Raw genomic sequence first — 21611 nt, 5'->3', positions numbered from 1 at the left:
ATTATTATTAGTCTTCTTACTTTAAAAAGGAGTGATGAAGCTTGGAGAGGTTATAAAGCTGGTCACTACCTTGTTCTGTATCTATTTTGAATACTCATCTATACATATATTTGGTCTCCTCTGACAGAGTGTAGCTCCTTGAGGACAGATACTTTCATATTTGTGTTTGTTGTCCTATTATGTGCCTGGTACATAATAGGCACTTAATAAATTATTGTTAACTGAGTGATTGGTTGATCAATAGAAGAGCCAGGATTTAATCCCCAGGTCTCCTGGGCCTCTACATCTCTTCCCCCTACACTGGGCAAGTCAAGTCAAGTCAAGAAGTGCTTATTGAGCACCCACTGTATTCCTGGCACTGTGACTAAGCCTCTCAGGGTACTCACTGAGGATGCAGTTTGTAGAGTGTCCCATCCACGCCAACGGTGATTTTTAGGTGCTCAAGGTTCCGGTCTTCCCGTCTCTTCTCCACAATGGCAGCCAGGCCCGCCCCACAGAGCTGGGCTGCTCGCCGGGAAACAGCCCCACACACCTCCTTCACCACAATGCTGTCTTCACAGGTGCTGTCCAGGCCCAGCTGCTGCAGGATCCTCCGGACCTGGAGGAGGGCCAGCCCATCACTAGGACAGATCACAGCCAGAGAAAAGGAAAGAATCTGATCAAAAAAGCACATGAGGGCCTGGAGTCTCCTTTGGCTCTGAGCTCACAACCTGGGAAGAGACCAAATATTCCAACCACTGTCAGGAAGAACCCACCACATGTAGGCTATTCACTTTGTCTGTATAAGATTCACGGACTGTTAAGAACTGGAAAATCTGTGCTCCAGCTTCCTCATTTTCCATGTAACATGGTAACCAGGAGCCACCAATCTGCTGACATGCGGGTGCTTCCTATGGAGTTGAGCCTGCTGCCATGGAGTTGGCCCCTTTCAGTGACACATCCTCTAATACCTTGCCAAAAGTTGTACACACCCAGAGACTCCTGGATGGGCCCTTGGTCGCCATGATAGGGTAGTCTGGTTAGGGGGAAAGATAATGAGCTCCATTTTGGACACAGTGACTTTAAGATGTCTACTGGACATCCAGTTCAAGATGTCTGAAAGAAAAGTAGAGACGTGAGACTAGAGGTCAGCAGAGAGACTGGGTCAGGACAGGTAGATTTGAGAATCATCAGCATAGACATGGTGATTAAATCTGAGGGAGCTGACTTGGCCTGGTGTTCTATTCTGGGGTGGGGACAATGAACCAGAGAAAAGCTTGATCTCTCTCATCTCCTATCTCCAACTTAATGGTAAACTCCTTAAAGGCAGAGAGAGTGCTTCCTACATCTTTGTATTCCAGACAGCACCAGCATAGTGTCTATTGAATGAATAAATGAATCACATCCTGAAGGAACATGAGACAATTACATCCAAGTTCACGAAGATAAATTCCCGGCCATGACGGAGGTCACCCTCTAGACCCAGCCCATTATTTGAATTAGATTCAGAGAAGAAAAAGCAGGAGAGCCTTCCTCCCTTCCTTCTCCCTTTTCCCTCCCTTTGAGCAATTACTTTACACCTTGCCTCCCTTTCACTGGAAAAAGGCCAACGTCTTCCACTGCATCCTGGGACATCTCCAGTCATCCTGATCTATACCTTGCCATGGACCCAGATGGCTCTGGAAGAGAGAACGAGGCTGGTGCCTTTGCACAGGCCTCCCTCACTTAAATTCAATTCACTTGCAAGTCATGGCATCACCTTCCTGATGTCATGGTCCTCTTCGAGAATGAGGAACAAACAACAATAGCAATCCTTTCACTGACAAACCCCTGATATCAGTCAGCTACACCCACTGCCATCACTGCCTCACCACCCACCCACTTCTCAGCCCCTTGTGACCTAAAGTCTGGCTCCCCCGAATGAAACTACTCTGTCAAAGGCCACAAGTGACCGCTTCCTTATTCGCTCAGATGGCTTCTTCTCAGTTCTCAACATCCTTAACCTTTCGGTAGCTTCTAACAGTGGTCACCCACTCCTCTTCTGACTGCTCATTTCTCCTAGGCTTTGGTGACAACACCCTCTCCTGGTCCTCCTCTTAGCCGTCTGACTGCTCCTTCTCACTCTCCTTTGCTCATCTGTTCTCTTCCTTCCATCTTCAAAGTGTATCTGGGGCCCCTCAAGGCTCTGCCCTGGGTCCTCTCCTCTTCTCTTTTTATGCCCTACCGTTTGGTTATCTCCTCTGTTCCCCTGGGTTCCACCATCATTTCTATGCCAATGACTCCCAAATCTTTATTTCCAGCCCTGAGCTCCAAGTCCTGGAAATGGCCTCTTGGGTGTCCTGGGGGCATATCAGACTCAACTCACCTTCCATCCCTAAACCTACCACTTCATCCCAACTTTTCTATCTCTATGGAGGACACCACCATTCTTGTGGCCATTGAGGTTCAAAATATTAGAGTCTTCCTTAACTCCTTCTCTCTTGCCCCTCATAGCAAGTACCATCCATTCTACCTCGGCAACATTTCTCATCTATCCATTTCCACTCACACCACCATGACTCTTGTTCAGGTCCTCATCTTAAAAGTTCTCATTAGTCTTTCCACCTCTAGTCTCTCCCTTTTCTAATTCATCCTAAGCACAGGTCTGAGTGTGCCATTTTCCTGCTCATACACCTTCCCTATTGGCCCCCTATTGCCAATGGAGTAAAATAATAACTCTTCAGACAGTATTGAAAGCCTTCCACAACTGGGCTCCAACCTAGCCTCTCAGCTACGTTTCACTTCCTTCTCCTTCACACACTCTAGCTAGATGACTGGTTGTCTCCTTAGCTTCAAATGCCATCTCCCACCTCCACACAGTGCTTCTCACATGCTTGGAAGCTACTTCCTAACAAACTACCCATACCCATCAATTCTACTATCGGGCATATACCCCTAACAAAATCTAAGAAACAAGAGTCCACTATGTACCAAAATGGTCCTAAGACTTTCTTGGATTGCAAAGCACTGGAAACAAAGCTGGTACCAATTGGGGGTGCAGCTGGAAAAATAATAGTAGACAAGTGCAATGGAATATTGTTATGCAAAAAGCCATGATGTGCACAAGGAATTCAGAGAAATGGGAAGATTTGTATAAACTGATGCCAAATGAAGCAAGTAGAACCAAGAGAACAATTTACACTGTGACTACCACAAAGTAAATTTGATGATCACTACAAGGAAGTTGAACTCTGAACAGCAGAAAGAAAAAAAAAGTGAAGAGATGAAACATCATCATCTTCAGAACAGAGAAATGTGAGACAACTTGGATAGAATATTGTATAAGATGTTAGACCTTATTTCTGCATTACAAGTTTTTGCTCACTTGTTTTTTCCTTCATCCTAAGAGAGGGTTCAATCTGCTGAATGGCGATGGAAAATGACAGTGATGTGAAAATAAAAAACACCAAGAAAAATACATATATTCAATATATTATTTTGATTATAAGTTTATAGATTTAATGTGTTATATTAATATATAATTATATAATAGTTATATATTCTATTTATACTATATAAATATAAACATTTATATATTTATATAAATGTGTTTTTATGATGTATAACATATAATTATGCAATATATATTTTTAATCCATCTTACTTTAAGACTCACAGATGTTCAGATGTTCGGCTCTTTTATGAAACCTTTCCTGATGTTTCAGCTGAAAGGGTTCTCTCTTTCCTCAAATTTACTGAGGGCATCTTGCCCGGACCCTCCTTTGAGCAGCTAGGTGGCCCCTCAGCGCACAGAGTATTGGATCAAGAGTCAAGGAAGACCTGACTTAAAATCCAGCCTCAGACACTTAATAGCTGTGTGACCTTGGGCAAGTCCCTTAACCTCTGTCTGCCTCAGTTCCGTCATCTGTGCAATGGAGATAATAACAACTCCTCCCTCCCAGGGTTGTCGTGAGGATCAAATGAGATACTATTTGTAAAGAGCTTTGCCAACCTTAGAGCACCCTATAAATGCTGGCATTATTATTATTTTTTCCCTTGCATTACACTCATGTGTCATCTCTCTCCTGGTGGTCCCATATGTAATGAAGAGCTGACTTTTCTGTACCACCATACACTACTGATCACCTCATGTGGTGCTCCAATCACTCTGGGAGGCGGACAGTCCAAGTGTTGGCCTCCATTTTTTTCCAGTGAAGAAACTGAAGCTCAGCAGGGACAGCAGAGTGTAAAAGGGATTGTCACAAGCGGGATTTGAGCCCAGCTCCCCCCTGATCTCAAGCCTATCTCTCTTCCCACTAGGGTCTCCATAAGGGAAAGGACTGGGTCGTTTTTTCCATCTTTGTATCAGCACCTCTGACAGCGCCTATAGAGTACATGCTTAATAAGTGTTTTTAATTGTATCTCCAGACTCTGAGCAGGGTAATATTTAGGGAACAGGGAGGATGTCACATTGGACAATATCTTCTGAAGTTTAGGGAGGTAGACTGAGGACTGGTGATGATAATAATAATAGCGTTTAGATGGTCTTTTAAGATTTGCAAAACACTCTACATATTCTAATTAATTTGATCCTCAACAACCCTGGGAGGAAGTGCTATTATTATTCCCATTTTACAGATGAGGAAACTGAGGCAGAGGTTCAGTGACTCGTCCAGAGTCGCACAGCTAGTGAGCGTCTGAGGCTGGATTTGAACTCGGGTCTTCCTGATTCTGAGTCTCATGCTCTTATGTTACCAAGCTGGAAGGCCCCTTAGAGAACTTTTGGTTGAACCCCTTTATTTTGCATATGAGCCGGTTAAGATCCTGAGAGAAGAAGGCCACAACCCAGAGCAATGAGAAGCAGAGCCAAGATTTCAAGCCCAGCTCTCCTGATCCGAGAGCAGTGCTTGCCGGGCTGACTTGACGCCTCCCATCTCGTGGGCAGAACTGGGAGGGAAGAGCTTCCTTCCTTTTCTCTCAGACATGGCAGGGCCCTTGAAGTCAAACCCAGATGAAAGCAGCCTTCTTCCCATTAGACATGCCTCCCACACAGGAGGAGCCAAGCGCCCTGAAAGCAGATCCATCGCCTTCAGCATTGGCCTGAGAAGACTTTTGGTGGTGTTGGTGCTGCAGTCAGGTGGGCGAGCGACTCCTCATCGCTTCCAAGCCGTCATCCAGGGCAACTGCTCCAAGTTAGCATTTGGAGAACAATTTGGTGAAACCATTCACATTGAAAGGTGACCTCTTGTGGTTACCGTGAGACTGCGCGACGCAATGGGTAAAGTGCTGGAGTTAGGAACACCTGGGTTCAAATCCATGACTCTGGGCAAGTCATTGAACCTCTCTGTGCCTCATTTTCCCTATCTGTAAAAGAGGAGGGTAGACTCCATGACCTCCAAGGTTCCTGCTAGCCCTAAATGTCTGATTCTGCGATCAATGAGTTTATAAAGAATCATGAGATATTTTTGTCATTGCATTAAAAATCCATCAGAGGTGACTAGAGGAGAAGTTGCTTTTAAAGCACCCTGAGCTGATTCTTTCAATGATAAATGGAGGGCACAGTTCCCACTCTCTCACCACCCTTGCCCACAGCTCCACTCTTAGGGTCCAGAAAGATGACATTTGCATGAGCCTGAGAGGGTGACACATGAGCAGAGTCATTACCTTTCAATCTGAGATAGGAACTTGGTTTCAAATATGCCTCTGGTTCTGAGCCGTTCTGAAATCTGCCCTCGAAACAAAAGTCCGTGCTTGGTTAGGTCGATCAGAATCTGCCTCACGATTTCCCCAAGGTACATGCCACTGGTCATCTTCTCATACCTTTTCCAAGGAAGAATAAATGGGAGCAAGCGTCATGTTAACCAAGTCATGATGAAAACTGATGTGACCTTGAGCGAGTCATTAAACTGCTTTGGGCCTCAGTTTCTTCATCTGTAAGATGGGCATAGTAATCATTGCCTTGTCTCACTCAGTTCTGGGCCTCCACAGCATTTTATGAACACCGTCCACCATGTTATCTCCACTCTACTCCACCCCACCCTGGCCATTCCTCTCCCTAGCCATGCCACACTGGGTGTACCTCCTGTTTCCAGCTCCCCTTTACATGTTATCCACCTCTACTGGAATGTAAGTTTCCCGAGGGCAGAGAATGTCTTCTTTGCTTCTCTTTGCATTCCCAGTGCCTGACATATACTAAGTGCCTAATAGATGCTCTATCTGTCCACCTCACAGTGTGGTTACAAGGAAACAGTAAACTCCAATGAAGTCAAGAAATGTGAGTTACTGATACAAGAGTAATTATAGATGCATAAATAGTGTTTATCTAAATGTATGCCCTCCAGAGCCATTTTTGAGTGGCAGTAGTTGAAAAAAAATCCTCCCCTGTTGGCCAACCTGGTAATTTAGACCTTTCTAAATTGAGCTATGCCAATGACGTATAATCTATCACCAGCCCATCCTCAGAGCCCTTCCACCTTAGAAGGATTCCCTTCCCCCCAGCTCACAATCTATTGGCATGACCCTTAAAAACCCTGAGTCATCTCCCTACTGTGATGAAGCATCAGAGTTGGATGGAGTTAGTGGAGGAAAATCAGTCTAGTATCTCAAATGTTTTTGTTGAGTCCCTTGACTTTCCTGAGTATATAAAAACATATCAAAAAGTGGTTTGTAAATCCCTTCTTTCCTGGCACTTAATCCTTTCATCTCCTGTTCTTTCCTTTTTGTTACTGCAAAGACTTAAAAAACTATTCTGAATGGGAGTGAGAAGAGTAGACAGCCCTGCTTTTCCCCTGCTCTTAATGGCAAAGTCTCTAATGTTTATCCATTGCATACAATGTCAACTCTTGGTTACAAATAAATATAATCCCAATGAAGGAAAATCATTTGATTCCTATGCTTATTTGGGGGGTTTTTTTGTTTTTGTTTTCATTTTTAAATATAAATAGAAGGTGACCACTTTTTAAAAGATTGTTGTCTAAGGCACTAGGGTCTGCTTCAAATTCCCTTTGTTGAAGGAGGGAGTAAGTCAGTGAGTTCTTGAACTATGCCCCAACACGACCCTACCAGACCTTAAGTGCATAGATTTAGGGCTGGAAGGGGCTTTAGAAGCCACCCAGCCCAACCCCCTCATTTTACAGATGAGGAAACTGAGGCTCAGGTAAATGAAATGGCTTGCTGAGGGTTACACAGGAATAAGTAAGTGGCAGACCCAGGCCCAGGGCTCTTTCCCTGCCCCAGCCAGCCTCTCCTTTAACCTGGAGGGGAGTGAATGCAGCCTGTACATGAAGCTCGCCTCGGAACCACCTCCTCTTTACCTCTGTTTGCCAGGATTTAGGGAGCCTTCATCCACCTCGGTGTCATACTGGGTCCTGATCTCGTCCAGGCAGCCATTGTCCCCAAAGCCGCCCCACTCAGTGTTGATGCACATCTTGCCCTCATTGCCCTCGACCAGCTCGATGTTCTTCATCTCTTCCATGTAGCACATGTTGCTGCCGGTTCCTAAGAGGAAGCCCCAGTGGCCGTTAGACCAGCTGCAGTGAGCAGGAGGTATTGTAACAGATGAAATCAGGCTCACCTGCGATGAGACCAATCTCACAGTCTGGGTCTTCATAGCCACAGGTCATCATGGTGCCCACGGTGTCATTGACGACCGCAACAATATCCAATTCAAATTCCTACAACAGGAGGGAGTTCTGCGGTGAGCCCCGGGAGCCTGCCGCAGCCTGTCTCATCACCCCTGCGCTCCCAGGCTACAGGCACTCAGGGGAAGAGGGCCCAGAGAGCTGGGGAGTAAGGCTGAGGGAGCACCTACATTTCTCCTCTTAATGGCCTCCCTGAGCATGTCCACGACATCTTCCCCTTCACAGTCTGTGGCTTTGAATCCTTTGGTCCACTCTACGAGTGTCCCCTGAAAAAGAAGGCAGGAAGTTGATATGAACAATAGAAGAATCAATTAACCCCACCCCCCGCAGTGCCCATACAGCTTATCATGACCTTGGTTATGACAAGGGTCAGATTAACTCAGTAAACTCAAGATGTGGAGAAGATGGCTGTATGGAGGATGGATTGGGAAAGGTAAGTCACTAGGACCTGGGAGATCAGTTGCAGTGATCTAGGGGAGAGAAGGGATGAGGGGCCAGTAGGATGATAACTGTGGGGGGGGGCAGGGAGAGAGAGAGGAGAGAGAGACAGAGAGAGAAAGAGAGAAAGAGAAGAGAGAGGAGAGAGAGGGAGAGAGACAGAGACAGAGACAGAGAGAGGGAGGGAGGGAGGAAAGGAGAGAAGGAGAGAGAGAGAGAGAAGAGAGAGAGAGAGAGAGAGAGAGAGAGAGAGAGAGAGAGAGAGGAAGGGAGACAGCAGAGGGAGAGAAAGAGGGAGGGGGAGAAAGAGAGAAAAAGAGAGAGAGAGAAAGAGAGAGGAGAGAGAGAGGAGAGAGAGGGAGGGAGGGAGAGAGAGAGAACAGAGACAATGTGGTGAAAAATAGAATCAACAAAATCTGACCACTAAGTGCATGAGGGGTGAGGAAGAAGGAAGAGCTGAGCATGACTCCCAGGTTCCAAACCTGGGTGATTAGAAGGATGGTGATGCCCTTGACAGAAATTGAGAAAGTCAGGAGAAGGGTTTGAGGGGAAGTTGTTTTCAGATGTGTTCAATTTGGATGTCTTATATATAGGACATCCTATAGGATGTCCAGTGAGAAACGTCCAAAAGGCGGCTGGTGACACAGGACTGTAGTTCAGAAGACAGACTAAGGCTAAACATATGGATCTGGGAATTACCTGCATAGAGATGATCACATGGGAGTTGCTGAGACCACTGAGAGAAAGAGGACATAGAGAGAGAAGGGGAGAGGGTGAAGGACAGAGTCTCGGTGTGCCTGGTGTTATTTCTGCCCCAAAGAAGCTGAACCCCATCACCTCTGGAGTCCCCACTAGCTCTAAGAGGGGCAACATGATGTTTCCATTACAGCTGGGAAGCTTCATCCAAGAGGATTTTTAGAGGGAGAAAAAAAGCTCCATATGATATTCTGGGTCTCAGTTAACTGAGTATCAGGTGGAGAGAGAAAGTATGGTCCAGTACCTAGGCTACTAGGGTTCAAGTCCTACCTCAGCCACTGGCTTGTGTGGTTTCTAGCAAGTCTTCAATCTAACCCTTAGGCCTCAGTTTAGCAGAATAAGCAAGAGCATGGTGATAAGTCAGAACTGCTCCCCAAAGAGGGGAGAGATGGTGGTGATGGCTGAGAATACTGCCAGTGTTTCTGTACAGAACAGTCTGAGACTCAGATCTGAATCCTCAGCATCCCCTGAAAATAATGGCAGCAACAGCAGCAGTAGTAGTAATAGTAGCAGTAGCAGCAGCAGAAGTAATAGTAACAGCTAGCAGTATATATATATATGTATGTATGTATGTAAATACACATATTATACATATAAAGATGCACACACACATATACACACTATACAGCAGCAGCAGCAGCTTGGTTCTAGAGGCCTGCATGCCCCAGAGCCTTCCTGTGAAGGATGGACTAAGACAAGACATGGAGGCACTGGGGTTCCTTACTTGCTGACTGAAATGCTATGATTCAAAGCAGCAAGCACTTATTAAGCACCTCCTGTGTACATCACTGGTCTGAGCACTCAAGGAGATGCACAGTTTGAAAAGACCTCATCTCTGTCTTTAAGGCAGTCCTTGGCTGGGAGAGAATAAGACATTCAGACACAAACAATTTGATATACTCTATAACACCAGTGTATCAGGGTAAAAAAAGGGGTTCTGTAGAGGGGAAGGTTATTGTTGACAGGCCAAGGAGATCAAGAGAGTCTTCCTGGAGCTGGACTGGGAAGGATGAGGAGGAATTCACCAGGGGCGGAGGGGGAAGGAAGGTGTTGCAGGCGCAGGTAGCAGGATGGACAAGCTCACAGACTGAAAGCTTTAGAATTAGGAAGACTTGGGTCCAAGTCTTAACTCTGACACACAATGGATGTGTGACCTTGAGCAAGTCACTTCAGCTCTGTCTGCCTCAGTTTCCTCATCTGTGTAATGAGGATAATAACATCCCAGGATATTGTGAGGACCAAATGAGATCATATTTAAAAAGCCCTTCACACACAGGAGGCACTTAATAAATGCTTCTCCCCCCTTCTCCTTTCCCTTCCTCTCTGAATGCCCTTTTTCTTTCACAGGGCATATCATCTTGGGTTCTGACAGCTCATGTTTTTATGGACGGGAAGGAGACTCTGAGAGGCTTCGACACTTTGGTGACCTCAGCCCTTTCCATCATCTCCAACTGCATCAGCTCTCGCACCCCCAACACATGCAGCTCCTTTCCGACACCTCTTAATGTGTCCTCTCCTCCTACTAGACTATAAGCTCTCGGAGGGCAGGGATTGCTTTGCTTGCTTGTATTTGTGGCCCCAGAGCACACAGAAAGTGCTTAATAAATCTCTATCATACACATGCACATTAGCTCTGCCTCTCATCACTGTCCTGCTTGGGGCTAGCCAAGGCCCTTCCCTCTGTCTGTCTCCAGGGCACTGCATTTAGAATCAGAGGCTCCGGGTTTGAAGCCCCTCTCTGACACTCAGTGGTTGTGTGCCCCAGTTTCCTCATCTGTCAGATGAGAGGGTTAGACCGGATGTCCTCTGAGGTCCCTCCCAGCTGCTTGGCCGGTGACTCAAGAGGGTCCATGCAACTTTGCTGGGGGAAGGAGCAGTGCACCCCAGGCTGCAGAGGCCCAGGCCTTACCTTGTCGAGGCCGGTCTGCTTGCAGGGGAAGGAGAACGTGAAGCCCAGGGGCAGCCGACTGGCCCCCTTGATGCCCATGTAATCCAGGAAGTCGGCGATGCAGTGCACGATGTGGTCAAACAGCTGTGGGGAGAGGGGGGGAGGGCGTCACATGAAGGCGGTGCGCAGGGGAGGCTGCCCACCACCAGCACGGCCCGGGCCCACAGAGGCAGGTGCCCAGAGTTACCTCTTCCCCCATGCCCTGCATGATCTCCAGCGGGATGGCGAAGATCTTATTGTACATCCTCACCGATCTACGCCCACTTCTGATCTTCACCAACAGGACCCGGAAATTGGTCCCTCCAAGATCCAGAGCCAGGTAGTTGCCCTTCTCTGCAGGGAAGAAAATCATAGTGTCTTGTGAGCGATGGCTATTCCATGTGAACCAGCAGCCTGGGGTTCTAAAGATGTGTTCATAGACTCACAGATCTAAGCCTGGAAGGGGCCTCAGAGGTCTCTCTTCCTGGGTGTCCCTGCCCCCGCCAAGGCTCATCACCCTCATTTTATAGATGAAGTGAGTTCAAATCTTGTCCCAGACACTTCCTAGGCTTGTGTGACCCTGGCAAGTCACTTCACCCTGTTTGCCTCCATTTCTTTCATCTATAAAATGAGTCGGAGAAGAAATGGCAAAATGCTCCAGTATCTTGGCCAGGAAAACCCCAAATGGAGTCAGGAACACTCAGACGTGACTGAAAATGACTTAACAAGAACAACAGATACATCCAAACGGCAGAAAATTGTGGGATAACTCTGGTGTATTCATGACTCCTTTTCATGACTGGCAGCAGCCCAAGGGTCACGCCGGCATCTCCAAGGCTGGGCCTGTGGAGCGCAAGAATATGGCAAGCCCACCCACGCTGCAAAGGCTGAGTTTGAGACCCTAAACAGACGGAGGTTCATCACCACACTGGTCACAGGGGGATGACCTTTGACCATTGTAACTCGTGAAGAACATAACATACTCTACTGAGAGGAGTGTAAGCTCCCTGAGGGCAGAGACTGGTTCATTTCTGTCTCTGTATCCCCAGGGGACATAGCAGATGCTTAATAAAAAACAAAAAAATCATTGCCTTGAATTGAATTATCAGGTTATCACGGGATTTGATCTTTGCCAGCAGAGGGAGCCGCTGCACAGAGGAAACCATCACTCCTTGAAGTCTGTTCCCAGGGATCACAGGGTCCCAAAGTGGGACCTGTGCCTAGGACCGAGGAGGAAGTGGTGGACTCATCGTGGAACCCTGAGGGCCAGCTGAAGTGGAAGCCTGCTCAGCCTTTGGGTTTTGTCGTGGTTTTTAAAATCTGGATTTTGATTTCATCGCTGTTAGGTATTTCTGATGTGGCTGCTCTCTCTCTGCTGATGCAGATCAGGGATTCATTATGTCTTAACAGTGTGCCAGAGTTTCCTGGGGCACAGAGAGGTAAAGGGACTTGACCACTGTCACACAGCCACCCTGTGTCAGAAGATGGATTTGAACTCAGGTCTCCCTGAGTTCAAGACTGTGATACCCCACTGCTTCTTGGGCAGAAATGTGAATCAAATCAGCATCACAAAAATCATAGACAGAGCTGGAAGGGGCCTGAGAGGCTGTCCAGTCTAATGTCTGCATTTTACAGGTGAGGAAACTGAGACTGAGAGAGGTGACTTGCCCAAGGTCACACAGGGCATAAGCTTCCAAAGCAGAATGTGAACCCAGGGCCTCTGACTTCAGAGCCAGGGTGCTCTTTCTGCTGCAATACCTGTACAATTGGAGGAGCCTTTCTAAAGGACATCCCAACCCTGACCAGATGTCCTGCTCCCCTGCTTCCCCAACAGTGCCAGGCAAACTTCAGCACAAAGAAACATTACGGGAGGCTGCTCACACGGCCCCATCCGGACCGGGGTCCCCGGCCTGCCCTCCCTGGGCCTTCCCCTAGACCCAAACTCCCTTTCTTAGCCCTCACTGCCCCATATGTGAGCACCTTTGAGACCGGAGGTATCTCACCTTTGCATTTGTATCTCCAGTATCAAGCACAGTGCAGGAGGGAGACTTAGTAAGCACTTTTTCACTCTCTCAAAAAATATCTATTATATTTACACACCTAAGTGGTGCAGGGGATAGTGTACTGGGCCTGGAGTCAGGCAGATCTGAGTTCAAATCCAGCCTCAGACACTTACTGGCTGGGTGACCCTGGACAAGTCACTGAAATACCGTCTGCCTTGGTTTTCTCATCTGTAAAATGGAAATAATAATGCACCTACTCTCAGGGTTGTTGAGATGGTCCAATGAGATAATATCTGTGAAGCACTTTGCAAACCTTAAAGCATTGTATAAATGCTAGCTATTATTATTATCGGGTACCCTAAAAATGGACATCTACGAAGAATATAAAACCGTTGAGTTTTTTGTAATCCTATGCATTTTATTTTATGCATTTAAAAATGTGATTCTGAGAAGGGGTCACCAGACTGTCGAGGGTTGGGGAGGTCCCCACGGCACAAAAAGGGTTAAGAACCCCTGCTTTAGGCAGATGCAAAGTGAGGATTCTAGATAAGAAGGTACACAGTGACAACAGCTATTTTTTCTAAAAAGGCCGAGGACCTTGGGGATTCAAAGGGGGACAAAATAATGTTTTGTGTTTTTATTTTGTTTAAATTGGACATTATAATATTCTTATGTTTTTCTTTGTCACCAAAACATAAGTACTTCAAAGCTTGAGGCTTTGTTTAGAGAGTTAGCTCACATTTCATTTCATTCTTTGTCTATTAGTATTTGTGAAGTTTAAATGAGAATGTAACAGATTGTTTTTGTTCAGTCGTGGCTGACTCTAGACTTTTGTCCATGGGGTTTTCTTGTTGGACATTTCCTTCTCCTGTGTGTCTCCATTTTACAGATGAGGACCTGAGCCATTTAAGGGTGAATCGACTTGCCCAGGGTCACACAGCTAGTAAGTGTCTGAGGTCAGATTTGAACTCAAGACTTCCTGGCTCCAGGATTGGCACTCTGTCCACTGTGCCACCTAGTTGCCCCCACATAAAGGATTATTTTATAGTGTAATACTTTTTGTTTGGATGGATCTGTGATTTTAGACACGAGGTACTACCTCCGCTGATCCCAACCCGTGCACGTCTGCCCAGCCTATACATCCAAAGTAAACAGGTGTGTGACCTTGGACAAGTCTCCTCCCTTCTCCAGGTTTGTTTCCTTGTAAGTGAGTGAATTGGATCAGATGTCCTCAAAGGTCCTTCTGGGCTCTAAGCTTATTATCTCAGGGCTACAACAAGGCTTTGGACATCTGCACAAAGATCTGAATCAGGCCATACACCAAATGGCAGCTGGAGGGCCGAATGCTTGCCTGCCATACCTGTCCCGTCAGGCATGGCACAGACGTAGGTGGGCAGCATCTTCACAGTGGCCAGGGGCTGGGTCTCCTTCTTCAGCCCATACTCCATCTCGGCCCTCATCTTGTTCTTCACGTTTACCAGGTGCTCTGGCGTCAGCTGGAACAGGGACAGCACCTCATCGATCAGCTTCCGTTGGGCCTGCACCCGGGCGGCCACCGCGGTCACCATGGCCGCCCCCTTGGCGCTGCCGCTCTCGGAGAGGAGGAACCGGACGTCGCAGTTGGGGACCAGCTTCCTCACCACTTTGTGCAGGCGCTTCGGGTACCTGCAGCGGAAGAATGACCCAGGATTGTAGAGCAAGGATTTAGAGCCCAGGGGCCTCGTGGGCGTCCAGACCAACGCCCTCGTGCTACAGATGAGCAAACCCAGATCCTGAGACAGGAGGAGCGGGGGCCCACAGGGGCGCAGCGTGGAAACAGCAGAGCGGGGCTCCCTGACCCCCTGCAGAGCTCTTCCCCCTGGCCCGGCTCCAGCTCTCTGGGGGCCCCTCCCTGGTGCCACAGCCCATCCTCCCAAGGCTCCAGCAGCTCCTCGAGGAGCTTCTCAGCACCCTCCACTTCCCTGAAGCATCCTTCACTTCGGCTACGGAACCTTGCCTTTCCTGTTTTCCCCCATCGCAGGACTGGAATGACCGGAGGGCCTGCCTGACCTTGGCAGAAGACCTCTACCTGGGTAATGTAATCAAATTCAATTCGACCTACCATGTGCCAGATGGCCAGAGCACTGAGCCGGGAGACAGAAAGACCTCAGACCCTTACAAACCGTGTGACCCTGGGAAGGTCACTTAACTGCTGCTTGCTCTGTCTCCTCAACTGTAAAGTGGGGATGATAGCAGCCCCGCCACCCAGGGTTGAGATGAGGATCAAATGAAATAGTATTTGTGTGTTAGCACGGTGCCTGGCACATAGTAGGCGTTATGTAAAGGCTTGCTCCTTCCCCCAGACATTCGGGAGGCAAAGGCCAAAATGAAAGCAGCCCCAGAGTCCCCAACAGCACCATGCTTACTGAGCGCGCTCGTGCTCTCTTGCTCCCTCTTTCTTTCTTCTTCTTTCTCTCTGTCTCTCTTCTCTCTCTATCTCTCTCTCTGTCTCTCTGTCTCTCTCCCCTCTCTCCTCTCTCTCTCTCTCTCTCTCTTGCTCTTTCTTTCTCTCTCTCTCCTTTCTCTCTGTCTCTCTTCTCTCTCTATCTCTCTCTCTGTCTCTCTCTCTCTCTCTCTCTCTCCTTTCTCTCTCTCTCTCCTCTCTCTTTCTTTCTCTCTCTCTCTCCTTCTTTCTCTCTGTCTCTGTCTCTCTCCCTGTCCCCTTCCTTATCTCTCTCTTTCTTTCTCTCTCTCTCTCTCCTCTCTCTCTCTTTCTCTCTCTCTCTCTCTGTCTCTCTCCCCTTTCTCTCCCTCTTTCTCTGTCTCTCTTCTCTCTCTGTCTCTCTGTCTCTCTCTCTTCTCTGTCTTTCTTCTCTCTCTCTCCCTCTTTCTCTCTGTCTCTCTGTCTCTCTTCTCTCTCTATCTGTCTCTGTCTCTCTGTCTCTTTCATCGGAATCTAAAGACATTTCCTATACTCATCCTTCCTGACCTGGGTCCCCTTGAGATTCCATAACCTGTAGGGGTTGGTTCCTCCATGAGTCTGCCCAGGTGAGATAGGTGAAAAGTGATGGCTCTGGAGCCAGAAGACCCAGGTTCAAATCCTGCTATTTGGATGACACTGGGCCTCAGTTTCCTCCTCTGTAAAATGAGGAAGGCAGGACCAGAAATTACCCCTTCCAGCCATAGAGATGACAACTGAACCACATTCAGAGCCTGCAGTCTTCAGTGCCAGATGGGCCCCAAGACTGTCATCTACTCATTTTACAGATGAGGAAACTGAGGCCAGGGCGGTTACATTACCCAGGTAGGGAGCAGCAGAGCCAGTACTGGGAGGCAGCAGCGTCCTTCCCACTGGCTGTAGGGTGATGAGGCGGGGTGGGGGGCTTTCCTTACTGAGGGTGGATTTTGTAGAGGGTGCCATCCATTCCCACAGTGGTCCGAAGCCGGGTCAGCTTCTTATTCTCCTGGAGGCGGGTCAAGATGGCAGCCAGGGCGGCTGCACAGAGATTAGCTGATCGGAATGAGACAATGGTACACACGTGTTGGACCGCCAAGCAGTCTTCCTCTGAAGGCTCCAGGCCCAGCTCCATCAGGATTTCTCTGGTGTTCTGTAGGCCTTCCTTATACCTGGCCAAGAACCAAGAAAGCAAACATCTCGATTGACCTACTGCCCCACCCTACCTGGGTGGGGGAGGGAGGTGGTTTGTGGAGTTTGGAATCCTTGCTCTGACACTTACTACCTGGGCTGTGTGACCATGGTGAGCAATTCACTCTCCAAGCCTCTGTTCCCTCATCTGTAAAGTGGGGATAATAATACTTAGATGATGCGCCTCACAGGGTGGCTGTGAGGAAAGGACTTTGTAAACCTGACGACACTAGGGAAGTGGCCCAGTGGATAGAGCTTTGGGAAGCCCTCAGTTCAAATCCCGCCTCAGACACTCCCTAGCTGTGTGATCCTGGGCCAGTCACTAAAGCCTCAGCCTCCTTTGCCTGGCTGTCCAATAAAGGAGGTTGGACTCAGTGGCCTCTAATGCCCCTTCCTGGCCAAGAACCAAGAAAGCAAACATCTCGATTGACCTACTGCCCTACCCTACCTGGGTGCCTATCCACAAGCTGCCGGCTTACTTGTAATAATGAAAAAACTTGCAACAACCCTCATGTCAACGACTGAGAAAGAATTCAACAAAGTGTGGTACGAGCCCTGGGCGAGTCAGGGAGGGAGGCGGGGATTTGATGGTCTTTGAAGTCCTTTCCATCCCTAAATCTATGGTCTGGGCATCCCCTGCCCCAACACTCTCATTTCATGGGATTGGAAAACTGAGGCTCAAGGTGATATGTGTGTGGCACCTTGAAGATTTCTGCATTTTAAGATGTGAAAAAATACAAACCCTACAAGAAAAGAGGAAAAGCGTTATGTGACGTGAGGCCGAGAGAAGGGAACAGGTCGAACACCCCTGCTCTATCTACGTTAAAAAAGAAAAAGCAGCAACAGCAACATTTTCTAAGTACCAGGTGGGAAAGAGGGGGAGGAGCCTCGAACACATTACTCAGTTTAGATTCTTCTTTGGCCGCAATTAAATCATGCAGATTTGGGGATTTATTTTGGGATTTTGTCATTACTGTGGTTTTTTTTTCTTGTTTATATCTGTTGAGGTTGTTATTAAATTCATGATTAAAATAAATAAATAAATTAAAACCTCCAAGCCAAAGGATGTCTTTGGGCACAGAACAAAAGACAAAATTAAGAGCCCAGGGCTGGGAACCCTCAGCCAGCCTCCCAAGCAGACCTGGGCAGCAGGGAAAGAGAGGAAGAAGGGCTGAAAAACAAGAAGGAGGAGGGTGAGACCCAGGGTGCTGAGCTGCATGGAAAGTTCCTTCTGCTGACACAGGCTTCAGCTTGCACTCACTGCATCGGGGGTCAGCGAACCAGGGTTTGAGTCCTAACTTTGTCACTTATTAGCTGCATGACTGTGGCCAAGTCACTTCCTCTTTGGGGTCAGTTTCTTTTACACCTTCTGTAAACTTAGGACGTGAATGACCTGAATAGACACACTCTCACTCTGAGACTCAGTTTCCTCATCTGGAAAACGAGTGGGTTGGACTAGGCCTCTAAGGTCCTCTACAGTTATTACATTTTGTGATCCCGTGAACTGCCTAACACAGAATCCATCATCATAATAGTCATTATTATTAATATAACACATAATAATGTAATAATAACATATACTATGTAAATATAATAACAACAATAGCTAACATTTTATACTGAACTTTAAGGTCTTATAGAAAACTTTACAAATATCTCATTTTAACCTGACAACAGCCTGAGAGGTATATGCTATTGCTATCTTCATTTTATAGGTAACATTTATCTAGTGCTTTCTATGTGCCAGGCACTGTGCTAAGTGCTTTACAATCATTATCTCATTTGATCCTTACAACAACCCTGAAAGGAAGAGCTCTAGTATTATCACCTCCATTTTACAGATAAGGAAACTGAGGCAAACAGTGCTTCAGTGACTTGCTCAGGGTCACACAGCTAGAGGGATCTGAAGCTGCATTTGAACTCGGGTCTTCCTAATTCCAAGTCCAGCATTCTAACCATCGTACTACCTGACTGCCTCTAGCATTAAGAAGAATTTGACATCGTTACCCAAGTCCTCAAGTCAGGAAAGATGGGGAAGAGCTGAGCACAGGTACAATAAGCTAAAGAAGACAGCAAAGACAGAGAACATCTCACTTCTCCATGGCAGCCACGTGGCGGGTCTCGATCTTGCCCTTGGTGTAGAGAGCAGAGGATTTCTCACCACGGAACAGGAGGCCGGCCTTTGTCATCTTCAGAAGAATGAGTCTGACCAGTTCCCCCATGTACAACCCACTAATCATCTTCTCGAACCTGAGATTCAACGAGAGGGACAGAGATGATCTACCCGAGGGAATGACCTTGACCTTGGACAGCACCTTCCTCTGCAGCTCTTCAAGCTGCCTCGGTCAGGTTTGCATCCATACTGACAGCCCTATGAAGTAGGGGACCTGACGCCCCAAGAGCTCGTCCATGGTCACCCAGCCCCACCGGAAGAACTGGCTCCTTCTGGGCCACTTGTCCTGTGTACGCCATTTAGGAACTCCTGGTATGTGTAGTCACACACCTAGGGAAAAACCACACTCCCAATGATTCTGCTGTTGGGAAGATGCCATGAAGGTGTTATCAAAAATGACAAAAAAAAAAAAAAAGGAGCAATTATCAGCTCAAAGATTTCCAGAGCAGCATCATGTATAATTGTTTTTTAAAAAGTAATATGTAAAGAAAGCATCCAGACCCCAAATTGTAAATAGCCTGTACAGTAAGAGGAGAATGCTTAAATAAATTATAGAGAACAGTTACGGAATGCAGACAGAAGATGAGACTCACAAAGAAATCTGGAAAGTTATTTCTAAAAAAATGCAAAGTAGAAAAAACAGGCCTAGAAAAATGACAACCACGCAACAGTAGTACAAGAGAAAAAGTGAATAAAAAGGAACGGACAAAGAATCCAGTGGGGCCTTAGACAGAGAGACTGGGGAAGCATTAGGATACTCTACAGGTGCCGAAATGAAGTGATTGAAATGGAAATATTAACCAAGGTTAGTTGGTTGTTCTAATAAAACATTTAATTTAAAAAAAAAAAAAAGCTCTTCCTACTCAGATATCTCAGGCGCAAAGGCACCCATGAGAGAGGGGACAGGACCTGTCTAAGGGTGCAGATTAGGTCATCGAGGCAGGACCATAGAGTACATGAAAGGGAGTAATTCAAGCTGAATCTGGAGAGGAATGGTGGTGCCAGATTGCAGAAGGCCTTGAATGCCAGGATATAAGGAGTTTGAGTATGTTTTTTAAATAATAGGGAACCTCAGAAGATAATGGAGCAGTAGTGGGGCATGGCCAAAGGTATAAAGGAGAAAAAGCTATTCTGGCAAAGCATGAATATAGATTGGTGTGGGAAGACTGTGGAGGTGGGAAGATCTGTGAGGAGACTGTTACAATAATCAGAGGGGCAGTGTTGCCTAGTGGGTAGAAGTCTGGCCTTGGAGTCAGGAAGACCTGGGATCAATTCTGCCTCTGACACTTAGCAGCTGTGAGACCACAGGCAAATCCCTGAATGTCTCTGAGCCTCAGTTTCCCCATTTGGCTCAAGCCAATGAGGAGAGTGTTCTACTAAAGTCCTCAATTATGAGTAAAGTGGGGCTAATTACAGCCCCTACCTATTCCCAGGGTTGCATACTTAAGGGGCTTTGTAAACTCTAAAGGGCCAGGTCAATGTCTTTCTAGCCAAAGTGCAAGGCAGGGGAATGGGCAACATAGGGACCAGAGCAAAGGAAAGAGAGGAAGGGAAGGGAGACAGAGAAGGCTTGGCAAGACTGGGATTGCCACTGGGCAAGACGCAGTAATGTTATTAGGGAGACATGTCCTTAAGTTTTGAAATCTCAATTTGTCGCCTTTTCACCAGTAGCCACAGAAAACCTCTGCAGACCCAAAGTACAGAGGCTCAAGCAGACAGCCTCCAACCCAAGGAGTGCTTGAAAGACAGAAAATCACTCACAGTTGTTTCCCTGGATTGATGGACCCCAAGTCTATCTCCCTGTCAAACTCAGTCCGGATGTCTTCCAAGGAGCCATCTTCCCCGAAGGCGCCCCACTCAGTGTTGATACACATCCTGCCCTCATCCCCTTCCACCATGTCGATGTTGCTCATGTCTTCCATGTAACAGGCGTTGGTACCAGTTCCTAGAGGAGAAGTCAGAAAGAAACTGGTTGTCACGTACAAAGGGTGATGGTCACATGAAGCTAGGGGGAGACCACCAGACTTTGTGGACCCCTTTAGGGTTTCTCTGCACAGCTCAAAAATTATAAAAAATGAATGTTAAAAATTATTTTTACATACAATTGAGAAAAAATAAAATAAAAGCATTCTTTAAAAAAATAAAGTCACATCAGCAAATAAATATTTCCCAGAGTGAACTCCCTGGCTATAAGAAGGTGAAAGGTTAAAGATCAACCATTTTCTTTTCTTTCTTTCTTTCTTTCTTTCTTCTTTCTTCTTTCTTTCTTTCATTCTTTCATTGTTTCTAGCTTTCTTTCCTTTTGGCAGTGATAAAGACTTAGATATAAGAAGGGAGCATGACAAATATGGCAACCAAAGCCCCTTTTCCTCATTGGTTTAAAACTGGTAAAGATCAAATGAGATAATCTATATAAAAGGCTTTGTAACCAGTAAAGTGCTACACAAATTTGTTGTTATTAAGTCATTTTTGGTCATGTCTCGCACTTCATGACCCTATTTGGGGTCTTCTTGGCAAAGATACTGGAGTGGTTTGCCATTTTCTTCTCCAGATCATTTTACAGAGGAGGAAACTGAGGCAAATAGGTGTGAAATGATTTGCCCAGGGTCACACAACTAGTAATGGTGAGGCCAGATTGAATTCGGGAAGATGAGTCTACGGACTCGATGCACTATGGCGCCACCTAGCTGCCTTATGTAAAAGCAAGCTGCAATTATTGTTACTACTATAGCCTTCTTACTCAGAATCACCAAGTTGGAAGGGACCACCAGAGCCCTTTATTCTAGTCTAACACACACTTGAAAGATATCCCTCTTTACAGCACAGCAAACTGTTCTCCAGGCTCTGCCTAAACGCTCAGTGAGAGGGCAAAGGCATTCCGCCCTATCGGGAGAAGCCACCCATTCCACGCTGGGGCCAGAGAACCCATCAAATCCCTTCTCCCCATGACAGTCCCTCAGACACTCAGAGAGGGCTAGCATGGCCCCAGCATGTCTTCTTTTCTTCAGGCTAAACATGCCCGGTTTCTTCCATTTACCCCCTTATGGCACAGACGCCAAGCCCTTTCCTCCCAGCGTCTCCCTTCTGGATG

At 47.0% G+C, this 21611-nt stretch overlaps 1 protein-coding gene across 1 annotated transcript in view; it reads right to left on the bottom strand.

The window, feature by feature from the left end:
* Positions 1-21611, bottom strand: part of LOC110200090 (hexokinase HKDC1) — a 39357-nt gene that overhangs the window by 2746 nt on the left and 15000 nt on the right. The window contains exons 7-17 of the mRNA XM_020975209.2: positions 20282-20465; positions 18442-18597; positions 16095-16328; positions 14083-14387; positions 10928-11073; positions 10702-10824; positions 7769-7864; positions 7532-7631; positions 7272-7455; positions 5623-5778; positions 387-620 (exon numbers count right to left, since the gene is read on the bottom strand). Of these exons, the coding sequence (XP_020830868.1) occupies positions 387-620; positions 5623-5778; positions 7272-7455; positions 7532-7631; positions 7769-7864; positions 10702-10824; positions 10928-11073; positions 14083-14387; positions 16095-16328; positions 18442-18597; positions 20282-20465 (1918 nt within the window). The remainder of the gene's footprint in view (positions 1-386; positions 621-5622; positions 5779-7271; positions 7456-7531; positions 7632-7768; positions 7865-10701; positions 10825-10927; positions 11074-14082; positions 14388-16094; positions 16329-18441; positions 18598-20281; positions 20466-21611) is intronic.

This window comes from Phascolarctos cinereus, unplaced genomic scaffold (genome assembly GCF_003287225.1).
Source record: "Phascolarctos cinereus isolate Bilbo 61053 unplaced genomic scaffold, phaCin_HiC Scaffold_3;HRSCAF=262, whole genome shotgun sequence".
In the NCBI taxonomy this organism is placed as follows: domain Eukaryota; kingdom Metazoa; phylum Chordata; class Mammalia; order Diprotodontia; family Phascolarctidae; genus Phascolarctos; species Phascolarctos cinereus.
Note: the sequence above shows the minus strand (reverse complement) of the source record. Positions and strands in the feature narration are given on the sequence as shown.